The sequence below is a fragment of the Diabrotica virgifera genome, chromosome 1 (genome assembly GCF_917563875.1).
Source record: "Diabrotica virgifera virgifera chromosome 1, PGI_DIABVI_V3a".
In the NCBI taxonomy this organism is placed as follows: Eukaryota; Metazoa; Arthropoda; class Insecta; order Coleoptera; family Chrysomelidae; genus Diabrotica; species Diabrotica virgifera.
In genome coordinates this window covers 204,788,971-204,799,654 of record NC_065443.1, presented here as the reverse complement: position 1 = coordinate 204,799,654, position 10,684 = coordinate 204,788,971, and the positions used below count along the sequence as shown (strand labels likewise).

General features: G+C 33.9%; 1 protein-coding gene across 1 annotated transcript in view; it reads right to left on the bottom strand.

The window, feature by feature from the left end:
- Nucleotides 1-490: 490 nt before the first annotated feature.
- LOC114335260 (MORN repeat-containing protein 5-like) overlaps nt 491-10,684 on the bottom strand; it is a 63,455-nt gene continuing 53,261 nt past the window's right edge. Inside the window, exon 4 of the mRNA XM_050646446.1 lies at nt 491-1,140. Coding sequence (XP_050502403.1) covers nt 940-1,140 — 201 coding nt within the window. The 3' untranslated portion in view covers nt 491-939. The remainder of the gene's footprint in view (nt 1,141-10,684) is intronic.

The following is a 10,684-nucleotide window of genomic DNA, read 5'->3' as shown; positions in this document are numbered from 1 at the left end:
TATTTATATATGACTTTTTTAATTTATTTATATAAGTCTATTTTACAAACTCTAGCTTAAACTAACCCGATCGCGTCTTATCTAGAAACATCGATGTGGCTCTGTGTGTGTGGAGATGGGACCTGTTATACGAGGGTCGGTCAAAAGTAATCTTTTCTTACAATATTTAAAACCATTAAAATCAATATTTTTCGGAAACTAAACGCTACATGCTGGAAACGATTCGTGCATGATAATCTGCTGCGGCCTTTATTCATGGCAATGAAACAATAGAAGACGCAAGTAAGTTTGAAGAACAGATAACACTAACACCCACCAGAAACTAGTATCTCGCAGATATGACATTGAATGAATGCCTACATTCCAAAAAGATGTCATACGTTTTTAAAATACTTGATACTTAGGCAAGCATATGTCTCTACAACTGAAAAAAATACAAAATATGAAAATAATTCTTTACTACATCAATATATTACATTAATGGGTAAAATATGTGTTTACTGTATCGATAGTCCAAGAGCTGGGAGCGGATTTTGCTCGTGATGAGTAATATGTGATGAGTACATGACTAAATTACGTCATGATCTACTTATTCCCAAATTTTGGTGCACTATCTCTATCATGAGCTTCGCAAACAACCCCTTATAATTTTTATATTCACCCTGCCCGCCACCTCTTTGTCCCCCACACAGCTTTCCGCCCCTGGAGATTTTGATTAGTTACGTCATGACCTACTTACTCCCAAATTTTGGTGCATTATCTCGATCATGAGCGTCACAAAAAAATAATAAAAACCGCGACTTTGACCCCTTATAACTACCCTCGTCCCCCACTCTGGTTTCCGCCCGTAGGGTAAAGTCATGTACACAACTAATTCAACATATCCCCATATAGTTTGTTATTACTTATCACGAGCAAAATACGCTTATATCTCTCCGACTATAAGGATCCTATAGAATATTCAGTAGTAGTAGCCTCAGTATCTACTGAGCTATTTCTCGATTGTATACCCACAGAATATCGTTTCTGGATTTTTTTCACATCTCGCTGTCTTCCAGTAGACCAATATTCGTAAACTTGGGGGTAATACTTGACAGGTTTGTCTGCTTCTTGACGATAATTATTTCGGATTAACTCCATCTCAAAAACAGAAAGGATTATATAAATAAGATCATCAGAGTAGATGGTGTCATTGTAATCTCTTAGGCCGTCCGCACATGGATCGCTGCTCGAAGTAGTCGACTCGATTCCAGTCGCGTAGATCTCTCCTTGTCACTTAAGTTCCTTCGTTGTGGCATTGAGCTCCGTAGACAGGGCGTTTAGGAATGCAAATTTCTTCGTCTTGTGCGACTCTCGTCCCTTGCGATCGGTAGCGCACGAGTGAGACCAGTGAGACGCACGTTTCCAGTCATGAAGGGAAGAAAACTTATTTTATTTGTTTCCTTCGTTTTTTGTTGATTTTTGCGCTAAATGAAATTTTAGGTTTAGGTCTGGATCCCGCATAAGAAAAAAAAGTTGATTAATAGCAAGCTGAAAATTTGTTAATAGCTTAACGGTGTCTAGCCGGACAAACTTTGATAAATTGGAACAGTGGAACAGAGGAAGTTTTAATGGTGGAACAGGTTAAAAATTTGGAACGCCAGACTACGAAAACGTCAGATGTATTTTGTCGGACAGAACTTCCAATTGATTTGTTGCCCTTTCATTAAACTCTCATGCAAGAATCAGACTGGTGTTTATCACCAACTGGGAATTTTAATAAGTGGAACACGAAGAACATGTCAAATGACAGGAATTATGTTGGTTCGTAATAGCGGTCTGATATTTGCATGAGAGTTTAATGAAAGGGTAACAAATCAATTGGAAGTTCTGTCCGACAAAATACATTTGACGTTTTTGTAGTCTGACGTTCCAAATTTTTAACCTGTTCCACAATTAAAACTTCCCCTGTTCCAATGTTCCCATGCATCAAAGTTTGTCCGACTAGACACCGTTAAGCTATTAACAAATTTTCAGCTTGCTATTAATCAACTTTTTTTTGGTACGCGGGATCCAGACCTACTCGTTGATTGTAGTGCTAGCAGCTTTGTGGAAATATATTTAATTATATTGTTTGTAATATAAAATTCTGAAAACATTGAACTTCTGTTTCTAGGTGTTTATTATAAAATTCGATGGGGAAGTAGAACAATACTCTCAATTGTATAATGCTTATTGTATACAAAGTACACACACGCAAACTTATATGGAATCACCTGATATTTCTTATTATTTCGGGCGATTTTAAAAAAACGAACACACGAAGTCAAACAATATTTATTTTAAAGCAATTTAATAACAAATACATAACAATTAAATAAAACAATAACGTATTTAACAAACAAATTGAAAGTAGTTGTTTTAAAGTCAATAGCATACAAAATTTCAATGTAAAACGAATAATGTTTAACTTGTTTTTATTTATTTATTTTTTATTTTGTGGTAGTCCGTGTTATCACCTCTAGTCCTTATGCAAGCTTCAGTTTGCGTGGGCACGTTCCTAATCAAATTATCAACATTTTATTGTGGTAGGTTGCTCCATCCTTTAAAAGCAGCTTGTACTAGCCGTGCGGTGTTACCACGTGCATACTCTATAGGATTAAGCTCGGGGGAGCAAGCAGGCCACTCCAAACAAGGGATACCTTTTGCTTCAATGATGTCTCTAGTCACTCTAATGGTATGTAGAGGTCCATTATCATGAAATAAAATAAAATTTTCTCCTGTTGCGCCTCTCCAGAGCCTGACTACAGGTTATCAACATACCTGTGAGCAGTTAAAGTTGATTGGATGAAAATTAAAGGAGTTTTTTTACGGATCACAATTACTCTCCAGAACATTACACTTCCCCTTGTACATTTGTGAACAGATCTGACAGTTTTCGCTCTTGCTTGTCTTCCTCGACCTCTAAGTACACGATTTCGTGGGTCATCTGATTTTCCATCTGATTACATTAAATTCTGCCTTTTTTGGTGAAGCGTTTTACATGTCTGCTCTAAATGGGATCAAGGATAGACTATCTACTAAGATACTGGGGGTCGAAATGGGGCTAGTAGAAGGAACAGACACATAAAGCTTCATGCATACGACAGCTCATTTTTTGTGCGGTGGCGGGTCGTAGATTCGTTGGGAGGGGTAGGAGGGTTTAAAGAAGACTAACTACATAACCAAATAAGCAAAGGATACTTACACAGACTTGAGGACTTTCCTACTATTTAAACAAATTGGGACGCCGTTTGAAAAATCCTCAAATTCTCATATCGAGTACTTACTGGAAACCAACTGGGGGGACATTCATCGTAGATTTCTCGTTGGGGTTATACTGGGCTATCATTTACCTTTATTGGCTTCTATGCCATTACATTTTCTTCTGTTCTAAAACTTAATTCGCTTGTATTAGTTATCTGTTAATAATTTTCTTAAAGAAACAGGTTACAGAAATAAAAATGTGTACATTTTATAATGTTTATTTAAACCTTTATACCTTATTATTGTTATTTTGAGAATAAACATATTCTCAAACAAGAAATGAATAATAAAAACAAATATATAATTTTACAACTCTTAACCTTATTTTTAGCAGTGTACCAAAACAAAAATTTGACTTATGGCTGTCAAAAGTCACTGCCATGAAGTTTACTTTACATAAAACTTTCCATGTTGAAAACAAATTATTTAAATATGTAAAACCTTTACCAAATTAATATCCACTTGTGAATTATTTAAAATAAACATTATTCATACCTCGTTAAAACAAAATCCTTGTCACATTTCACACTTGAAACTTAAAAATTTTCCATTCGAGATTTGGGGGAGGGAAGACATTCAATTTTAAACCATACAGGAAACAGGAATTCTTACTGGAACATGAACAAATCCATAACATCATCATAAAAATAGCAACAGCTACCAAAGGACAGGAACCACGCACTTTTTTACCGGCGAAACAAAACTGCGTCACAATAATATTGTTTCACATAAATATATCCAAACTAATTGCTGTGAAACTATTGTAATAATATTCCTTGACAAGTTAAAAATCCTTTAGTTCTTCTACCATAAGAAAACCATTTTAAAGCCGGCAAAGTGCGACTTTCTGGGAGTCTGTTAGTTGAGTTCTACACAAAAAGATGCTTAATCTTCAAACATGTTTTTGTAACTGAACTTTATTTTCAGCGGCGTACCTTGCCTTTCGAAAATTCTCTTCGTGCGCTGAGCCGAAGCATTTCTCGACCGAGATATTAACCAATCGCCAACTAAAACTCAAGGATCTTTCAAAATTCAAACCAATAATATCAAACGATGCTTCGCGCTCAAAACTTAAGGGAAATATACTGGGACTTTTTGAGGATTCATTCTAGAATAAGGAATGTTTTCACAATAACTATCTACGTAGTTAGTAAATGCTACACAAATAAATAGGAAATTTCCTAACGTTTACAATGTTGTGAAATACTTTGAAATATTTCAAACAGGAGCGGCTTAGGAAATTTTAAAGATATTTAAACTCACAAAATAAATTAGAAAAATAGATATTTTTCTTGGGATAGGATATAAAATTAATGGATATTTTTTTTATAAAACATTGTAGTAGAAATCCATCTGCTACATTGGAAAATAGCACATTTTGTCAATTCCCAATGTTCCAGTTTTGGTGGTGAAGACACCAATTTTGGCGATCAATCTTGTGCTGCCTGGATAACTCGGGAACCCATAACTGTCACTTGCTGTATACTTCTTGGTACGAACTCTTCTTCTTATCCTTTCAGCTGAAACAGTTACACATGTAGCTTCCAAAAGCTGCCTTTGGAGCTGCAGGTGAGAAATGGTTGGATGTCTTCCAGCTGATTGGACAATTAAACGATCGTGGAGAGCCGTTATTACTTTTGGCGACTTTCCCTTGCTTTATTTTTGAGCTTTCCTAGTTCCTGTTACCTAGCGTATGTTTTGGACAGAACGCCCTGTATTACGCCTAGCTCTGCAGCTATGTCCATCTGAGAACATTACTTTCTCCACAAGACCAATAATCTTTCCTCGTTGTAAGTTCTATAACCCCACATGAGGCATATTTTCGTTTTTGGACGCAAAAGTTAGTTTATTTATTTTCGTTCAACTTGCAACTCAAGCAAATAATCTATACCGTACCGGGCTGTACTATCCGATTGTCTTGTATATTTGCTTATTTTCAATAAAAACCTTTAATCTTCGCAACAATAACAAGTTTTTTCAAAAGAAATAAATATTACTTCTAAATACATGGTGATTCCATATAAGATTGGGTGTGTGTATACTAAAAATGTAACAATACCGTACTTTTCACATATCGAAATAGTCGTTTTGGTTGATATATAAAAAATGTGTTCATCCTGGTAGGAAGATATGAGCAAACTGAATCGACTAGTGTGCGGAGAGCAATCGCTTGTGCCGCAGGGTTCGTTGAAAACGGTCAAGACGCGCGAACTTCGATACGTGTCTTCGATCGACCCATGTGCGAAAGGCCTTATAGTATAGTTTTAAAATTGTAGGCACTAAATTCCAAGACATGGTGATGACCATTCTTGGGATTACATCGTACAAAATTTTTTGTATGAGTTAAATAAAGGCAACGCTACTTTTATTATAGAATTTTTACAAATTATAATATTGTAGGTATACATATATGTACCACTATTCTCTCCCTAGTGCTAAGAAATATCTAAAACAAATATGTCGAATCGTCCATAAGGCAACTGAATAATTTGACATCAGATTATGTGGACTAACAAAAAGGCAAAACATTTATACAGTATGCTCAAATTAAATGAAATAATCAAACTTATCAAAATTTAATTTATCAGATGTGTAAGAAGTGAAATTGATTGCATTAATTACAAATCTTGTGATAAACCTTGAAATGTCAAATCCACAAGATTTTCAGTTTCAGTCCACAAAGTAAAATTTTAAATGAACTTGATCTGTACATGAAATTGGCGATTTGCCATTCTTCACTTGCGAGCAAAAAAATTGACTCAAAGCAAAATAGGTAAGTTATATTTTTTGACCACGCTGTTTGGCAAGCAAGTGTCTATCAAGTTGGTACTTAACTCAAGAACATAACAAAGATAATTAATATTGTATGTGAGAAAACATGTTGTGAATAAAAGTCACTATGTAATGAATATAAAAGTAAATTTACATAAAAAATCAAAATTAATACTGAGTATTTGCTCCTCTACGTTGTATTACACCTTATTACGTTTCTGACTGATTCCTGAAGAATCGCTTCCCACTTAAGGTTGGGTTTTTGTCTCCGCCATGCAGGTTCCCATGCAGGTTTTAGCTCCGCCACTGTCACTGGTGCTGGATTACGGAGCCGAACCCTGCGTTTGAGCTCATCCGATAGGTGCTCGATGGGATTCATATCCGGACTTAATAGAGGCCAGTCCATTGTTGTTTTATTGGTGTTGCCAGGTAATCTTTCGTAATCCACGCTGTGTAACATATCGAGCGTTATCATGCATTAGCATGAAGCTGTCGCCTTCGCCTATGTACCGGCGTAAAAGGCTGTATGACACTTAGTTCAGAGAAATAAGGAAAAAAAATATCGTGTTGGTGACACATCCCCCTCCAGGCTGAAACCAAATTTTTCGAGTAATATGGTCATCTATAATAATAACCTATATGTTTCCTGCAGCCGATTTTGATGATATACATAGTTATAAACAAATGAAGATCAAAAAACGGTAAATTTTCGCTTTTTTCGTCTCTTACTAAAAAATTGGGCATTTTAAACAAATTTGAGAGTAATAAACTCATAAACCGTATAAAAAACTTCAATATGGCGTTCGCTGAATATGTCTATCCTTATTGGTTACTTAGAAAATTGCCAAATAAATCATAAATTTTGAGTTTTTATAAATATTCATAACTTATGTAAAAATTAACTTAGAACCTTCTTATTACATGGAATGCTGAGACTTATGGTGCTTAAATTACACCCCAAATTCCAAAGCAATTAGTCAAATAGTTTAAAAGTTATTTAATTTGTTTATCCAAAATTAATTTTTTTTGCAACACTGTAAGTCAGAAAATGATGAAGTTACAGTAATATTTTGGATAGTTTATGAAAGAAGAAAATTTACAGTATTAATTTAATTTAAAAAAAATGACAAAAAATAATTATAGATATTGCAAAATAATTTTGCAAAAACATGTGAATTAAAAAAATGGGGGGGCTAACTTTGTCCCTAAATGTCCTAGAACAGTTGTTTTTCTTTCTAAATGTGTATAAAAATTCAGTCTTTCTAAATATGAAAAAATAATTTTTCTACAGGTAACGGTTAAAAAGTTATTCTAATTGTTTATAAGTAAGCAAAAAATGGACATGTTTTTGCAAAATAATTTTACACTGTTTAAAATTATTTTTTGTCATTTATTTTTAATTAAGGTAATAGTATAAATGTTATTCTTTCATAAACTGTCCGAAGTATTATTGTAACCTCATAATTTTCTGACTTATAGTGTTGCAAAAAAAATGAATTTGGGAAAAATAAATTAAATAACTTTTAAACTATTTGACCAATTGCTTTGAAATTTAAAATATAATTTAAGTACAAGATGTCTCGGCATTCCGCGTAATAAGAAGATTCTAAGTTAATTTTTACCTAAGTTACGAATATTTATAAAAACTCAATATTTATGATTTATTTTGCAATTTTCTAAGTAACCAATAAGGTTGGACATATTCAGCGAATGCCATATTGAAGTTTTTTATACGATTTATGAGTTTCTTACTCTCAAATTTGTTTAAAGTGCTTACCTTTTTGGTAATAGACGAAAAAAGCGATAATTTACCGTTTTTCGATCTTCATTTGTTTATAACTGTGTATATCATCAAAATCGGCTGCAGGAAACATATAGGTTAATAATATAGATGTCCATACTACTCAAAAAATTTGGTTTCGGCCTGGAGGGGGATGTGTCACGAGAAAAACCTTATTTCTCTGGACTAACTATACATTTTCTTGTATCATTTCTGATATGTCAAAAAAATGCATAGTGTCATACACAGATACAAGAAACGATATCAGAAACGATACAAGAATTTGAGTCAGACACAGATTCTTGTACAAGAACTGCGCCAATTTCTGCGCAAAGAGCAAAAACGTAAAACCTGCTGGTAAAACATCTAAAATGTCATAATTACTTACTCATAATGGCGGCTGAAATGAAAATGGGATCATGTATTGATGAATTTATTTGTGTTTTTGTAGGTATTATTTATAAATCTTTTATTGATACTTAATATACCGTTTGGTATGGACTACTAACTGTTCTACTAATAACCATTTAGCTCCTAGTAAAGTTCAAACTATAAATTTAGGTTTCATGGTGCATAATTTTTTAATAGACGAAAATACAATAGTTCCTAATTTGGATCAAACTGAAGATAATTCTAATGCAAATATTTTAGCACAGATATCAAAACAAAATAAAGACACAAATAATCAACGTAAATTTCTGGTTAACATTAAAATGTTAATTATATAAAAGTTTATAAATTTTATAAAATATTTAAAATCAGCTGTGTCTGTAGATGCAGTACTACCATAACGTGACACAGGGTGACAAACAAAATTTCGACCAATCACGTGTCGAATTTCATACAATTTTCGATACAAGAACTTGCATAGTGTCATACAGGGCACAAATGTACGTACAAGAAATGATACAAGAAAATGTATACAAGAAACGATATCAGAAACGATATTAGAAATGATACAAGAAAATGCATAGTGTCATACAGCCTTAAGGAACAATATGATTTTGGAGAATATCCGAAATGTAACGATCAGCTGTCAAACCCCTTTTCGCGACCACTACCGGGCGCCAACACAAGCTCTGTATTTCCTTCTAAAGATATACACCACCACAAAACGTACAGGAACCACCTACATTACTATTTTGACACTGCAGCACTGGGCAAATGGTTCTACGGGCCTCCGATACACGCGTCGTCTTCTATCATTGCTTTAAAAGCACATTCGACTGTCGTCAGAGAATAAAACTCTGTTCCATTGGCTAAGGCCGTCAATTATACAGTGCTAGTCAAAAGTCCGTACCCCCCCCTCGTATCTTTTGAACGGTTATACCTATAAGAGTGAAATTTGGAGAAAGAAAATAAACGGACGTAAGCTTCTTAACTAGTCATGACAGGTGACGTAATAGTGACAGATGACGTTACAGAGCCACTGTGACCGATAATTTTAAATGGGACCTTATGGCAAGTGATACCTCGTTTGAAAGGTATTGAAAATACCTATTCAGTCATACTAATTTTGTTTGAGTTTAAGCTAATTTTGATGAACAAATGAAATAAATATAAGATTGTAGTTTCGCATTTAATTAATAAAAATTCAAAATTCCGCCTATGATTACTTGTCAAACAGGTTGACGTTGACGTAAAAACTACTAGAGAATTAAAAAACGTCAACTTTTTTGCCAAAAAATTCATACGCGGACATTTGAATTTTTATTAATTAAATTCGAAACTACAATATTATATTTATTTAATTTATTCACCAAAATCAAAATCAACCTAAACTCAAAAAAATTAGTATGACTGAATAGGTATTCTAAATACCTTTCAAACGAGGTATCACTTACCATAAGGTCCTATTTAAAATTATCGGTCACAGTGGCTCTGTAACGTCATCTGTCACTATTACGTCACCTGTCATAACTAGTTAAGAAGCTTACGTCCGTTTATTTCCTTCCTCCAAATTTCACTATTATAGGTATAACCGTTCAAAAGATACGAGGGGGGGTACGGACTTTTGACTAGCACTGTATAATGCGTGTTCTCTGGCAAACGTGTTCTCTGTATTAGTCCAGAAAGCCACTGCGCATCCGCTAGGAAAAATATTCTAATTCGGATTTTTTGCACAATCTTACTCAAAAAGGACTCCTTTTAACAAATTTGCATGTTGCCAGGACCAAAAGGTGGTCAAAAATTTTTTAAACGTTTTCTTTTGTTTTTTTCCTAAACTTTTTTTTTTCCATGGAAAAAAGTTTTTTTTAGGTTTTTTGGATCATTCCAAACAGAAAAGGTCTTTAGTGACTTTTCTCTAAAAATGATAGTTTTTGACATATAAGCGATTAAAAATTGAAAAATTGCGAAATCGGACATATTTAACCCTGGAAAACTATGTCAAAAACTGAAAATTTTAATGTTGCCAAGGTAGGTAGATATTCTTTAAACATCGATTGATGAAATCCCGAAGAGTTTTTTGCAATACAGTATTCAAAACTCCTTTGTCTTTTAATTGCTAATCAAGCGTGCGCGACACTATTTTCCACCGACACTACCGACAGTATGGTGCAAATGAAAGGAATAAATTCGTTATTTCGTAAACCGGCGACTTTAAGGAAAAATCCCGAAACAGGTCGATTTTTATTTTTAAGTTATGATATTGTGGCATATATGGTGTACTAGTGACGTCATCCGTCTGGGCGTGATGACGTAATCGATGATTTTTTTTAATGAGAATAGGGATCGTGTGGTAGCTCATCTGAAAGGTTATTCAATGCTCTATTCAGTAATGCAAACATTTACATAATTCTTTATACAGGGTGTCCTTCTAATTCTTTTATTGTCAAATAATTTAAT